The sequence below is a fragment of the Musca domestica genome, unplaced genomic scaffold (assembly GCF_030504385.1).
Source record: "Musca domestica strain aabys unplaced genomic scaffold, Musca_domestica.polishedcontigs.V.1.1 49, whole genome shotgun sequence".
NCBI lineage: Eukaryota > Metazoa > Arthropoda > Insecta > Diptera > Muscidae > Musca > Musca domestica.
Genome location: NW_026712344.1, coordinates 72968 through 88174, shown reverse-complemented (window position 1 = coordinate 88174; position 15207 = coordinate 72968). Strand labels below are relative to the sequence as shown.

The following is a 15207-nucleotide window of genomic DNA, read 5'->3' as shown; positions in this document are numbered from 1 at the left end:
CGGTGTTTTAATGCGGTACGCTCTAAAGTCGCATTTTGCATTAGAATTACCACAAAACATGTAAAATGGTATTTGCTCATGATAATACATTGAACAATTCATTATTTTCCTTCAACACGGTTACTAATGTGACTCTACTTTTCAATATCATTTGGCTTTTTTCAAATATAAGTAGATTTTTATATGTTTACTTATACGACGTCATTCGGAGGTTATTATAAACATTTTTACACATTTAAATAATTTTCATTCAACATTTTCAATTCCAAAATTGGTTTGACAGTTCATTGTCCCAGCAGCTGTGTCGATGCGTCTACCTTTATTCTTCTACCATGCTTTTGGCTGTGTGTATACACAAATAAACATCCCCTTAAAGGGGATGGCACAAAAACTGTTTGGCATCATTGCATTACATATTAATAAATTATAAATTATGAGGGATTCGAGCGCGTCTCTGACATTCCTTTATAATATGGAAATAATTTTACCATGGTAGAATTAACAAGGTAATGTAATCCAATTATATGTTTACAATTTTGTTTTTCGAAATTATTCGTCTGACAACATCTCATTGTCAAAATTAATTCATTGTACCTAAACAAATCAGAGATGGGAACCTGATTTCAATGCCGTGCCAAGTTGTTTATGTATCATAACATTAAGGCCGGTTATCGAACACATAAATCATTTTTCATTGTTACAAGTTAAGTAAATTTATGTTGCCATATTTTATATTGATAATATGCCAATAACAGCAAAATTTATTAACATAAACAAATGGATAACCCTAATCGTTTATTTTATATTGAAGAACTGAATTATAGATTTATTTCACGAAATTAATTACAAATTATTTTTAAACTAATAAATTAAGATGACATTGTGAAAAAAATACAGCGACTACCAGTTACTTTCACAAGAAGCTTGCCATATCTTCATTGAATCATCAATGAGCATTGATTTTAACGGAATGGTTTAATAATGAAAACCCGATAATATGAACTTTATCCTTTAAGGGATAACAAAAGTGGACTATAAAGGAATTATATAAGGACGGACCTGAAGACCTAAAAATGTATACCATAACAACCTCCGATGGGCGGAGTAAAAGAAAACAGATAAAATCTTATTTTTGAAAAAAAAGCTTAGCTAGCTAGTTTGACACATCAATGTTCCCAATCGTTTATGCATCCACCTGTATTCTTTTACCATGTACCACGCGCAATACCTTTTTATTGTATTGAAGTAAAGGCAAGAAATGTTAATTAAAATTAATTCAAAGAAAACAATAAGGAACAAATATATATGTCAAAATAAGATGACAATTTTCAAAATGAACATATCAACAAATAATTATATATTTATCTATGTCAAATGTGTACAATGTTCATAAATTTGCATCCTTGTTGTACTATCTGAATGTATAGAAACAAAATACGTTTCGTTTCATAGTCAGCACCTTTTGTATATGTCCCTGTAATACGAACACTTCCCAAAAAGTGCTGCCAAACATACCAAGCTTTGTTGGTGGACTTTTGAAAATATAACGGCATTCAAAAATTTTCTCTAAAAGAAACAACAACTGCTAGGGACGCTCTTGTTAGGATAAATAAAATAAGGGTTTTAATCGCTGTATTGAATTAAAAATATTGAAGAAACAATTTGCGCAACTATACATGATGGAAAATTCGAATGAAAGTGATGGGGGTAAGTTATACATGCAGGAAAAATAGTAAGACATTTTTAACTAATGATCTCATTGTTATCCATAGCTCCACTAACCCATTCCCTTGAAAATGTATCAAGGCGTTCAAGAAAAGTGAAAAATCTTGAAAAGGAAGTTGAAATGATACTTTCACAAGACGAAAGTGATGAAGAGAGGGAAAATGATGAAGAGTTGGCACCATTACCCAAAACTCCTTCCACTAGGAGGAGGCAGGTCAAAGGAACTGCTTGTACTCCCCAAGCATCGGAATCTGTATTGCAGGATATGCTGCAAACTCCGCGTAGAAGTTGCCGGAAAAGTATTAAGCCACCGCAAGATTATGATGATATTGTGAAACATTCAACAAGACGGTCAGCTAGAAAGAAACTCAAACCATTGGATGAAAACAATGAGGAGAACGAGAATGAAATTGAGGAAGAATATCCTAAGTGGTCTGCAGCAAGTGTTGGAAGATCTTCAACAAAGCGTGGAAGAAAATCTAGGCGCAACACTACCACCAACCGTGGTAGGAGGAATTTAAATGAAACTGCATTGGACGAACAAAATGTTGCTCACGTCTCTTCTCGTGGAAGTGAAGAAACCGATGATGCAACTGTACACGTCAAAAAGGAGGTAGACGTTGAAATCTCGATTGTTCCCGATAATGTGATGGAGAACAATGAAAATGTTATGGAAGTGAAAGGTGTCAAGGAAGAGGGAAATCAACTATTCAAAGAAGTTATTCCAAACCCAGAAGTGCATGAAGAAATTCCTTTGGAACAGAAAGAAATAGAGGATGTTATATTTCCCAAAATGGAAGAGAAAAATCCTGAAGAGATTAATTGTGTAATCGATAAAATTCCACAAGAACAGCCTGAACATACAATGAACTTAATGCAAGAAGATGAAAATCCCGAGGAAGATATTCAATTAATTCAGGACGATGAAGAGGACGATGTAAAAGAGGTGATAATCCAACAACAACAAGAGGAGGAAGAAAAGAAAACAATAAATGATGTTCCCTATTTGAAAGTGGAAGAAGTTGCTGATTTAAGTGTCCAAGAAGAATCGATGATTTCAATAAAAGATGATTCCATTATTGAACAAGTTAAGAATGAGAACGAAGAATATAAGGAGAGAAAATCATCCGTGGAAAACGATTCCTTTGGTTGTTATTTAAAATCAAAAGAAATCGACATTGATGATCTTGGTTTAAATCCTATCAATGATGATGATGACTCAGCTAATGTATCCATTAGAGAAGAGGTCAAAATGGAGGAAACCCAGAATGTGGCATTAATCGAACAACCGGAAGAAATGCCTTCGTTAATACTCTGCGATGATGATGATGACTGTGAAGATAATAATGAGAAGCCTCAAGAAGAAGAAACGGTCAATCTAAATGAGACATTCGATGCAGGAATTACTGAGGATGTCACAAAAACATCGAATGTTGAAGGACATTTAATGGAGGTGGACAATTTAGCTAAAGGAAGTGACTTACCGCTTTCTATAGAGACAACAGAAATGGACAAACTACAATTGTCTGATGATGAAGAGGAGGAGGAGAATGGTCCAGCCAAGAAAAAGTCGAAGGTCATGTTTAGCAATCAAATTCCATCTTCACCCTCAACACCCAAACAATCAAAAATGACAGTCAGACAACTAACACCATATCGCACTAAAAGCGATAGCAAACCTAAAATAGTTCCAATGCATGGTAGTGACAAAAAATTACATTTGAAAAAGGACAACTTAAATTTCAGTACATCCGAACTAACAACAATGACTCCAAGAGATATTGTCTTAAGAGGCATACGTAAGAGGTCCATGTCCGTGTGTTTGGGAGTTCCAGTGCCCAAACTTACCAGAAGTGCCAAAAAGGCACAACAAAAAGCAGTGAATTTCTATAGTCCAGCAAACCAGACAGCAATTATTGAAGATTTAGATAAACTAATACAGAAAAATGTGAAGCAAAATATGCAAAAATCAGAAGATGGAAATAAAAGTAAGTATTTTAAGAAGCGCTATTTGTAGTAAGCATAATTAATTAATGAGTTACTTTTACAGATGTAACAACAAGGCGCAAACGTTCATATTCTTTTGATGAGTCCACTATGTCAAAATCCATGTGTGTAACCTCAAGACTTCCACGTCCAAGTAAGTTCTTTTGGAAGTGTGTTTTTAAATTATCTCATTAATATTTTTCTTGTATTCTTTTCAGTGGCCAATTCCAAACATTTCCTAAATTCAACCACGACATCATCATCGACTTTACTGACCTCAAGTATGTCCAAACCGGCACGCACAAAATTACCAAACTTCGCTGCTATTCATCAAAAACAGTTCCAGAAAATGGAAAATTTAGCTGATCATGTCGCTCGTAAACAGGAACGCTCTAAAAATTTAATCAACTCCAACAGCAAAATAAGGCCAGGTAAAAATATTTTTTTTTTTCAAATATGTCGATAAGAAGAAGGATACTTTTTATATTCTGTTGGCCCAGTACAGTCTTTTTGTTTATTTTTGACATTTTATTTTATCTATGTACACTACTAATGGTGATCCCCCTCCCTACGATTCCAATTGTTGTTTTCTAACAACAATGTGCCTAAGACAACAACAGGCCTAAGACTGGGTTTAGGTAGAAATTAAAAAACAACCCCTAGAGTGCAAGCAATGTAGGGGGGATGTAAATAAAAACAAAGAAATACTAAAATGCAAGAAATCCTAAATAACTATCGTTTCGGAATGCACTGAGAAATGTAATTCACAGGCATGCCTTATCATCATATCAAAAAGTAGAATGAAGTTTAAAAAATAAGTGGACGGTACAACAATACATGGTATTTATGAGTAACAAATTGGCCAGAAGAAATAAATAAAATAATTTTTTACATTTTCTTCAGACTGTGAACGTGTTTTCTGGTGTCTTTTTATACCCTCCACGATGTCCGGACGTCTGTACGTCTGTGGGAATCACTCAAATGTATATTATGCTTGCAAGAATTTTGGTATTGAAAATGGGATATGTAGGTCGTCGTTTTGGTATAGCCTCCATATAATGATACCTCCCTTTTTCGGTATTTTGATGATTTTAGTGGCATTATTCACCGGAATTGTTTCAAATTTGGTATTTGAAGTTCGAAATGGATACTACAGCCTAAGACAGGAAATTGTCTGTGCAGGTCCACGTCTTCGTATAGCCCCCATATAACGGTACCTCCCGATATTCGGTATTTTGATGATTTTTAGCGACATTTTTCATCGGAATTGATTCAAATTTGGTATTTGAAGTTCGTAATGGATACTACAGCCTAACATAGAAAATTGTCTGTGCAGGTCTACGTATTCGCATATCCCCTATATAACGTTACCTCCCGATATTCGGTATTTTGTTGATTTCAGCGACTTTATTCACCGAAATTGTTTCAAATTTCGTATTTGAAGTTCGAAATGTATACTACAGCCTAAGACAGAAAAGTGTCTATGCAGGTCCACTTTTTGGTATAGCTCCATATAATAGTACCTCCCTATATTTTGATGATGCAGGTCCACGTCGTCGTATAGACCGTACCATAACGGATACATTCGGTTTTTTTTAAGATTTTAAGAGAATTTTTAACGGATTTTATTTTTTTTTAAATTGGTGGAGGGTATTTAAAGTTCACCCTGGCCGAATTTACAGCTTTTTTACTAATTTATTGACATCAAAATTTTTTGATATAGAGGCCTTGCCATTCTATTCGACATAAACATTGTTGGTTCAGCAGTATAGCTCATTATTTATTTGTTGGTTTCATTTTCAATCTCTAAGCGAAATCTCGCTTTCTTAGCGAATAATGTCATGTCGTGTTTAGAGGGATCATTTTTTATATTGGGGGATTTTAACGATAGTCTCGTTTCTACCGAGATCAATGTAATAATAAATATATTATATACTATATACATGCATTTATAAAAATAAATTTTTTAATAATTTTCTTATCCCTTATTTCTTTTTTTAGTATCGGCCCAGAAAAATATTTCAACTTCCGTGAGGAATAACAGCAATACAAATGAAAAACCTAAGGCTTTGAAACGCATAGATATGACATCATCACAAAGTCAAATTCAAGGCAAGTCAGCAAATACTTCGATAGCAACTACTGCAAGAAAATTGCCAGCTCCTCTCAATAATCAAAATAAAAATCCCATAGAACAAAATACAAAATCATCCAATTTACCGGATCCAAGAGATGCCAAGATACCACTAACTACTACTAAATCAAAAACAACAGTAGCTCCGTCAAGCATGTTACCTAAAAAACATTTGCAGCCAACGCAATCCTTTAATGTTTCATCAAATACAAATTATTCTTTTAAACAAAAGCCCACATTCAATTTGTCAACACAAGTGGCCGCTGGCAGCAGCAGTACAGCATCAAGTAGACTCGCAGCTAACACATCGATTGCCCAGAAGAAAACCACAACAACAGGCCTTACCAATCAGGATAAGATGGCTTCACGGTTACAGCGTCACATGGATATGTTCAAAGGTCGTGTTCCGGCAGCACGCGCTGGTGTCGCTTCACGTAAAAATGAGGCAGCTATAAAAGGTGTCCGTTCGAATCGTCGCTTTGAATTGCAAATGCAACATAGAAAGAATATCGAAAATTAGTGTTTCTCATATTGCAATTTGTTGAATTTGCTTTAAAATGTATTTTTATATTTTTTAATTAATTTAATTATATTTAGGATGTATTTATAAGTAAGGGTTAAGATACTCGTCGTTCGCTTTTTCAATTTGAATTATTTTTATAATATTTGTTTCAATGTTGATTTCGAGTTTGTGCTTGTAAAAGACATTGTTCGCGTGGTTTCGCTCTCTTGACTATTTTTTCGGTAATACTATATAAATGTAAATTTTTGGCATAATTGATGAAAGAACAATTATTCGAAATAAAACATTTTTAAAATGTATGTTTGTGATGTTTATTATATTATGCGAGCGATTGAGGAGATAGAAGAATAGGTTACGAAAGAAAATTCTGTATGAAATCGGTAGTGATTTTTTACATTTATTGTAATCATAGGTGCCAATAGACCCATTGGGAAAATAAGTACCTTTGAAGCATCGTTCTTAATTAATATAGATCTTTTTTTATTTACTGGGTATTAAATAAAGTTTTATATGGGTCGACTGCTATGATAACTCTAGGGAAGAACAACCCGTTTAATCTAAACTACATATAAGCATAGCAATGTTATTAAACTTAAATCATGTAGGAAGATAAATTATGTTGATTCACTTTACCTCATCTCCTATTCTAATTGAATAATGTAGCTAAAATCATCAAAATACCGAATATCGGGAGGTACCGATACATTGGGTCTATACGAAGACGTGGACCTGCACGGACAATTTTCTGTCTTTTTAGTATCCATTACGAACTTCAAATTCCAATTTTTTTCAATACCAAAAGTCCTGCAGGCATAGTATACATTTGAGCAAAATTTTATCAATCTACTTCAATTCGTTCGGAAGCTAGAGTAATTTTCAAGACGCACATCGCTAATCGATACAGAATTTTATGGTGATCAAGAATATATATACTTTGTAGGGCCTACATAGTATATTTCGATGTGTTACAAACGGAATGACAAACTTAATATACTCTCGATACTATGGCGGAGGGTATAACAAGTTATTCGTGATGGAATTCCAGCGTGACAGTGTGATTTCTTTATGTTTGGCTGGAAAACCACAAGTGACTATCGTTAGAGCACTCCAGCATTTAAATGTGAATAAATCTTGTGTGTCTCGTACCATCGCTCGTTACCGTGATACTGGTAGCGTAGCCCGACGTAAAGGAAGTGGACGGAAGAAAACAGTAACATCAGCAGACATGGTTCGAAAATAGACTCAAAAGAGCTAAAGAGTTGCTTCGCTTGGCCGAAAGTGGTAAACTGCCGAATTTGGTTTTCTCCGATGAGAAAACATTCGTTGTCCAGCAGTTTGTAAATACACAAAATGATCGTGTTTACTTGCCAAAGAGGTCAGATAAAAATGTGCACCTTCGGTTGGCCACCAGAACTCAAGCTCCGGCCAAGGTGTTGCTGTGGGCCGCCATAACAGTCGATGATCGCTTTCCGCTCATATTAATCGAATAAATGCCTAATATTATCGCGCAAAATGTTCTGGAGGGTTTATTAAAGCGTGTCCAAGGCTTTAAACAAACATTTTGGCCGCAGACCTTGGAAATTCCAACAGGACTCAGCACCATCGCACCTAGCACACGCCACCCATGAATTGTTACAAAATGGGGTTCCTCGCTTCATTTCCAGCGCACAATGGCCACCAAAATCTCCGGACACCAAACCGTTGGATTATTGTGTCTGGAGTATTTTGAAAAGCAAGGTTGGTACTAAAAATATACCAAAGTTTCGATTATCTCAAGCAAGCGCTTCTCCGAGAATGGGCCGAAATACCGCAGAGCAACATTCGGGAAGCGTGTGGTTGTTTCATTGGCCGTTTGAAGGCCATTTCGCCAATTCGTGCCAAAGGTGACCAATTCGAACAAATCTAAACATATTCTAAAATCTGATGCTATTTCCAACCATTATTTTTGCTTTCATTCAATAAAATTAAAAAAAGTAAAAATTATGGCGTTTGACTTTGTTGCAGTGTTTTTATCTCACCCTGTAGATAAATTGTAAATCGTACCCATTTTTGTGAGGCACAAAAGTGTACGAAATATCCAAATCATATCTGACAAACTAATCAGATTTTTTATTTTGAGTTATTTGAATATTTGAATTTAAGAATTTTCGCTTTTATAAGTCAGCTCATTGAATAAAATGCAAGTTACCGGGACTTTGTTGATTATAACATTGCTATTGACGGCCGAACCCATTGCGGGAGATGATGAAGAAGCGGCTCCAGCAGATGGTGGTGAAGAAGAAGGTAAAATCTTAACGTCGTTATGGAAGGTTTGACTGAAAAACAGTAAATACGTAGTCTTCGCACAATTTTCTTTTGAAGATTTTGGCGGTAAAAAGAACGGTAAACTCCTGTTTGGGTTTAGTTTTGCTTTTCAATTGATATAAATAGTTTCTATTACGATTTCTCCCGATTACTTTTGGTGATTAATACTACTTTAAGATCGTTTGTGAATGTCTTTGGAGCTGACGTCTTATGGGGTTTCCTTCGTCTTTGACTCCTTTGGTTTCATGTTTAAAGGGTGAAAATGGATGATTTATAGGACTATCAGATTTTTAACATACCTAAGAGAATTTTTTGCTTGACATAAGTCATGGGCTGGATTCTTGTGCAAGATTAAATTAAATATCATGGATTATTTAAAATATTTTTTAACGACTATAAATTATGGATCTTTAATGAAGGTTAGGTTGGGTTAAAGGATGTGCCGTTGTATTATGGTTATCCGGCTGTTCATCCTAATTTGGAAAAAAGGAAAGCGAAAAGAGAAGATATTGGGCAAATAATATGATGATTAAATAATAGTCGAGGATTAAAAGTTCATCCTGTCGTCTTTAGCTACTTTAATCTTCAGGAAGAATTACTTCAGGTTCTGTGTTGGAGAATGAGTCTTACATTGATGTGAGTTGGACGGTGGCCGAGCAAATGTTCGACTGTCTCAATTTCTTCCTTATCTTGGCTGATCATACATTCGAGTGTGCCATTGGTAAAGGCTCCCCTCATATCGAAGTAATCTACCAAGGTAAATAGAGAATCATGCATATTTTTTCTCGATGTGACCCACGACAACATGTTGCGCTGTCTCAATGGATTTGCCTTTCATATAGGCATGCTGAGTGGTGCTGATGCTAATCGGGGGTAAAGAGCTCTGATTTCAATGTCAATTAACATTTCTAGAGTTTTTAATGGGAATCTTTTATAAGACCAAAAAATCTGACTTTTTTTGAGGACTTTTAAAAGTCATTTATATTTACAGGGTGAGATGAAAAACTGCAACAAATTCAAACGCTATCATTTTTACATTTTTTTTTAATTTTTTTGAACCAAAGAAAAAAATGTCGGAAATAGCATTAAATTTTAGAATAAGTTTAGATTTATTCGAATTGGTCACCTTTGGCACGAATTATGGCCTTCAAACGGCCAATGAAACCGTCACACGCTGCCCGAATGTTTCTCTGCGGTATATTGGCCCATTCGCGGCGAAGCGCTTGCTTGAGGTGATCGATACTTTGGTATTTTTTAGTGCCAACCTTGCTTTCCAAAATACCGCAGACTCAATAGTCCAACAGATTGGTATCCGAAGATTTTGGTGGTCATTATGCGCTGGAAATGAAGCAAGAAACATCATTTTGTTACCATTCTTGGGTGGCGCAAAATATTTGCGTGCACCCTCCAAAATATTTTCGCGATAATATTCGGCATTTCTTCTGATGCCACGGTCGATGGTCGCTCTCCCATTGGCTGTTATGGCGTCCCACACCATCACCATGGCCGGCGCTTGAGTTCTGGTGGCCAACCGAAGGTACACATTTTCAGCTGACCTCTTTGGCAAGTAAACACGATCAGTTTGTTCTTTTCACAAACTGCTGGACAGCGAATGTTTTTTCATTGGAGAAAACCAAATTCGGCAGTTCACCACTTTCGGCCAAGCGAAGCAACTCTTTAGCTCTTTTGAGTCTATTTTCTTTCTGTTGCAGTGTAAGTTCTTGCACTTTTTGGAATTTCAATGGTTTTACCCCGAGCTCATTTTTCAATATTTGCCGAATGGAATATTGCGATAAGTTCAGCTAACAAGCCATTTTTCGGCCACTGCGACGCAGGTTTCGATCAAGTCGCTTCTTCTTTATATTTCGAACCATTTCTGATGATGTTGCTGTTTTCTTCCGTTCACTTCCTTGACGTCGGGCTACGCTACCAGTATCACGCTGCAGAGCCCTAACGATAGCCACTTGTGGTTTTCCAGCCAAATATAAAGAAATCACACAATCACGCTTGAATTCCATCGCGAATACCTTTTTTTCTGGAAAATTCTCACCAACGATTGTAAACAATATAATGGGCTGTCACTGGAATAATTTTAAAAGCTTTCGGACGAGTGGCTTAGGAATGACAGCAGTCTGAATTTGATTGCAGTTTTTTCATCTCACTCTGCCATTATTAATTCGAAACAAGTTCAATTTCCCCTCCTCTGTTATCTTAGGTGTCAAGTGTTACGTCTGTAGTGGCGAAAATGTTGAATGCATTAGTCTGCAGAGTTACAAGTCTCGCTACAAGCTATTGCAAACCTGTAAAACTGGATGTGCTGTACTGTTGGGACAAACTGGCGAAATTGGTGAATATGGTAAGCATCTAATGATCAAGAATAAATCGAAAAGAATTATTTCTAAAATTCTGCTGTCACAGACACGAGTATTAAATTTGCCCGAGGCTGTGATGATCTGGAGAAATGTGATGCAAAAAATGTCCATTGTTGCAAATGCAGTTCGGATGAGTGCAACATTAATAATTATTGTTCTGGCGCCTCCAGTGGTGTTCTGCAAAATTTCAAATTGTTGCAAATAATCATTTATTTTGTGTGTGTCTGCTATGCTGGATTTAGAACTTGAAAAATTACTTTGTGACATACAATACACATTTTTTTTTACTAAATTTCAGTGAAAAATAATACCCAAGATAATTGCATGGCTTATCGCCTTGCCGTGTCTGATGGCGGCTGACTGTTACTCTGACATTTTAAATGTTAAGGAAATTGTTTTTACTTTCTACTCTAGCGGCATCCTCACCTTTGTTTCCTGACATTTGTAGAAATTTCCTCGTAAAATCACCTTTCCTCACACACCAAACTTTAGGAGCTAGCTATACTTACTTACATCTTCTTCCTTGCTTTCAATTGTTGTGTGCTGTTCTATCGCAAAAAAATGAAAAAAAAAACAGGACATTTAGCTAGTCCGGATTCCATGGCGCTCTGTTCAAATTCACTTTGAAATGTTAAGTCGTCAACAAATGGAATGACACCAACCACTACAATAGCGGCAACAAAAGCACATAAGTACAGCTGAAAAAACGAAACGAAAACGAATTTCCTTTTTCAATTGCTAACAAACACACTAATATATTTATGAATGCATGTCTGGATATTAGGTTGATACGAATGCAAAAATATTGATTTTTAAGTCACTCACCCGTATCGCGTAACAAATTTTCCCAAAAAAAAAATCACCATTCCAAAAAATGCAATCATGTACTTTTTTTCATAAAAGTTCACAAAAAGAAATTATAATTATATTAATTTTGGGAATGGGGATTCACAATTGTCATGCGAACAAATATTCACAATTTCTACGCGATAAGGGTGACTGTTGGTCAGAGATTTGGGAATGCTCACTTTGATAATAATTTCATGAGTACGTTTTTTAGCTTTCTTCAATCAAGATAATCCTAAGTTTTAACTAATTTATACATTCGAATCAGTTATAATTAAGCATATCCTTTACATTGTGCAACAAAGTTCAATTTTTTCCAAAATTATGGGGACAATCCAGCATGTTATGAAAGTAGATCTAAAACCAGTAAAGAAAGTCCTAAAGTCGGACGGGGCCGATTTTATGATACCCTACACCACTTTGCTAAGTTAGTTGAGCTCCACATAACAATTAAGAGTTTTTATGGGAGAGTTCAATTATACACCCTACTATGATTATAATTATAATTTAAAATTCAAAGGACTAAATATGCCGAAGCATTTGTATCTTTTAAATTCGGACTTGTATTGCCCATTTGGTGCAAAATTAATTTGAAATCAGGTAAAGATATATATGGGAACTATATCCAAATCTGAACCGATCTCGATAAAATTTGGCAAAGATATTTCTGAGCTGTATTTGATATATTTCCCTGAATATCGTTGTTACGGAGTGCATATTACGGCTGTGGGTAACAAATACTAGAAATCGGATGAACAATATATATGGGAGCTATAGCTATATCTTAACCGATCTTCACTAAATTTGACATACTAGCTTCAAGACTCAATTCGATTTTAAGTGCCAAATTTCATCCAATTTGGGCAAATAGCAGACGTTTGGTGCACAATCAAAGGTAAATCGGACGAAGTTATATATGAGAGCTATATCCAAATCTGAACCGATCTCGACAAAATTTAGCAAAGGTATTTCTGAGCTGTATTTGATATATTTCCCCAAATATTGTTGTTACAGAGTGCATATTATGGCTGCGGAGGACAAAAATAACAAATCGGATGAAACATATATATGGGAGCTATAGCTATATCTAAACCGATTCCGATCAAATTCGGCATACTTATTTTCAGGCCTAATTTGGTTGTATGTGCAAAATTCCATACTATTCGGGCTGATATTACACGTTTGGTGCACAATAAAAGGCAAAACGGACGAAGATATATATGGGAGCTACATCTAATTTTTTACCGATTATCTCCAATTTCAATAGGATTCGTCCTTGGGCCAAACAAATGATTTGTGCAAAATTTCATCTCAATCGGATAATAAATGCGACCTGCATTTTGTTCACAAGAATACATGGATAGACGGACGGACGGACAGACGGACTGACATGCATAAATCAACTCAGAAAGTGATTCTATGGAGATCCTCAAAAGTAAGTATGGGTCTATCTCGCTTCCTTTTCCATGTTACAAACAAATGCACAAAGACATAATACCCTTACCACTATGCGGTGTAGGGTATAAATAGAAGATATGTGTATCGGCGTTTTGAAAGTGTAAATCGAAAAGTAACCAAAATAGAGGAGGCAAGTTCTCCCCTTTCCCATACTTTTGGAAATTTTCGGATTAAGAATCCTCAGGAACCATGCATTTTAGGTCTTAAATTATGATAAACAGTTTCTTTTAACAGGATCGTCAAGATATTCCACAAAATTGTTTGTCATACAATTCTACTATAAATCTAAATCTTACATAAAAGCATCGAATTCATATATATTAAAGCACATTTAAAAGCGGTTAAAGCGGTAATCTGTGTGAGTTTGTGAAAAAATCTCAAACAAAGCAAACTTTTAGACAAATGGCGCCAAAGACAAAAATATTCTTCATCACATTTTACTATAAGTTATCAAAGAAAAAAATATCTATATTTCCACTGAATATTAAACAAGTTAAAAAGCAGTAAGTTCGACCGGGCCTAACTTTGAATACTCTCCACCATTTGGAACGAATTTGAAAATTTTCAAAAATAAAATCCGTTAAAAATTCTATTAAAATCTTAAAAATACCGAATATACGACATCTCAAACAATTTCGGGGAGTATTGTACCTTAAATCGTCAAAATACCGAATATAGGGAGGTACTGATATATGGGGCCTATACGAAGACCTGGACCTGCATAGACAATTTTCTGTCACAGGCTGTAGCATCCATTACGAACTTCAAATACGACATCTCAAACAATTTCGGTGACTATTGTACCTTAAGTCATCAAAATACTAAATATTGGGAGGTACCGTTATATGGGGGCTATACGAAGACGTGGACCTGCACATACAATTTTCTGTCATAAGCTGTAGTATCCACTTCGAACTTCAAATACCACATTTGAAACAATTCCGGTTAATAATGTCGCTCAACTCATAAAAAAAAACCAAATATCGGGAGGTACCATTATACGGAGACTTCAGAATATCAGCTCTGTAATTCCCTCATTACAAAATGTAATACTCTTCTTTCAACTTCAGGAGACATTCGTATCAAATCTCAGTATTTCAACTCAATTCCTTCACTCATTACCAAATGTAGTACTAGTTAGCACTTATCTTACAATTATAGTACACACCACCTCACAGGGTGAGATGAAAAAACTGCAACAAACTTAAGACTCCTGTCATTTTTAAGCCACTCGTCCGACAGTTGTTAAAGCATTATGGTAAACATTTTCCAGAAAAAAAGTTATTCGTGAAAAAGTTATTTTTTTATGTTTGGCTGGAAAACCACAAGTGGCTATCGTTAGAGCACTCCAGCATTTAAATGTGAATAAATCTTATGTGTCTCGTATTATCGCTCGTTACCGTGATACTGGTAGAGTAGCCCGACGTCAAGGAAGTGGACGGAAGAAAACAGAGCAACATCAGAAGGAATGGTTCAAAAACTAAGGAAGCGACATGATCAAAACCTGCGTCGCAGCATTCCATTCAGCAAATATTGAAAAATGAGCTTGGGGTAAAGACATTGAAATTCCAAAAAGTGCAAAAATTTACACCGCAACAGAAAGAAAGTAGACTCAAATAGATTTAAAGAGTTGCCTCGCTTGGCCAAAAGTAATGAACTGCCGAATTTGGTTTTCTCCGATGAGAAAACATTCGTTGTCCAGCAGTTTTTTAAGCAAACAAAATTATCGTGTTTACTTGCCAAAGAGGTCAGCTGAAAATGTGCATCTTCGGTTGGCCACCAGAAATCAAGCGCCGGCCATGGTGATGGTGTGGGCCGCCATAACAGCCGCCGGTCGCTCTCCGCTCCTATTAATCGAC

At 35.7% G+C, this 15207-nt stretch overlaps 2 protein-coding genes across 3 annotated transcripts; both read left to right on the top strand.

Annotated features, from left to right (window-relative positions):
• Positions 1–1548: 1548 nt before the first annotated feature.
• On the top strand, positions 1549–6667 carry LOC101891250 (probable serine/threonine-protein kinase kinX). 2 transcript variants are annotated; one of them, XM_020038841.2, is made up of 6 exons: positions 1549–1707; positions 1773–3713; positions 3776–3865; positions 3930–4142; positions 5713–5823; positions 5905–6667. In XM_020038841.2, exons 1-6 carry the CDS (start codon positions 1677–1679, stop codon positions 6363–6365), a joined length of 2847 nt encoding a protein of 948 aa, XP_019894400.2. In that variant the 5' UTR covers positions 1549–1676; the 3' UTR covers positions 6366–6667. The 2 variants fall into 2 exon arrangements, with proteins under 2 accessions (XP_019894400.2, XP_005189326.2); XM_005189269.4 differs by having other exon boundaries at positions 5713–6667.
• Positions 6668–8468: 1801 nt separating this feature from the next.
• Positions 8469–11328, top strand: LOC101891426 (uncharacterized). Its single transcript, XM_020038840.2, has 3 exons — positions 8469–8651; positions 10888–11028; positions 11091–11328. The coding sequence occupies exons 1-3, from the start codon at positions 8546–8548 to the stop codon at positions 11291–11293; spliced, it is 450 nt and encodes a 149-aa protein (XP_019894399.2). The 5' UTR covers positions 8469–8545; the 3' UTR covers positions 11294–11328.
• Positions 11329–15207: the final 3879 nt, after the last annotated feature.

Excerpts from the sequence above, each read along its gene's own strand:
- LOC101891250 (XM_005189269.4), top strand. The coding sequence starts at position 1,677 with ATGATGGAAAATTCGAATGAAAGTGATGGGG. Across the intron at positions 3,714-3,775 it reads ATCAGAAGATGGAAATAAAA|ATGTAACAACAAGGCGCAAA; the intron begins GTAAGTATTTTA and ends TTACTTTTACAG. Across the intron at positions 4,143-5,712 it reads CAACAGCAAAATAAGGCCAG|TATCGGCCCAGAAAAATATT; the intron begins GTAAAAATATTT and ends TTCTTTTTTTAG.
- LOC101891426 (XM_020038840.2), top strand. The coding sequence starts at position 8,546 with ATGCAAGTTACCGGGACTTTGTTGATTATAACATTGCTATTGACGGCC. Across the intron at positions 8,652-10,887 it reads AGATGGTGGTGAAGAAGAAG|GTGTCAAGTGTTACGTCTGT; the intron begins GTAAAATCTTAA and ends CTGTTATCTTAG. Across the intron at positions 11,029-11,090 it reads TGGCGAAATTGGTGAATATG|ACACGAGTATTAAATTTGCC; the intron begins GTAAGCATCTAA and ends CTGCTGTCACAG.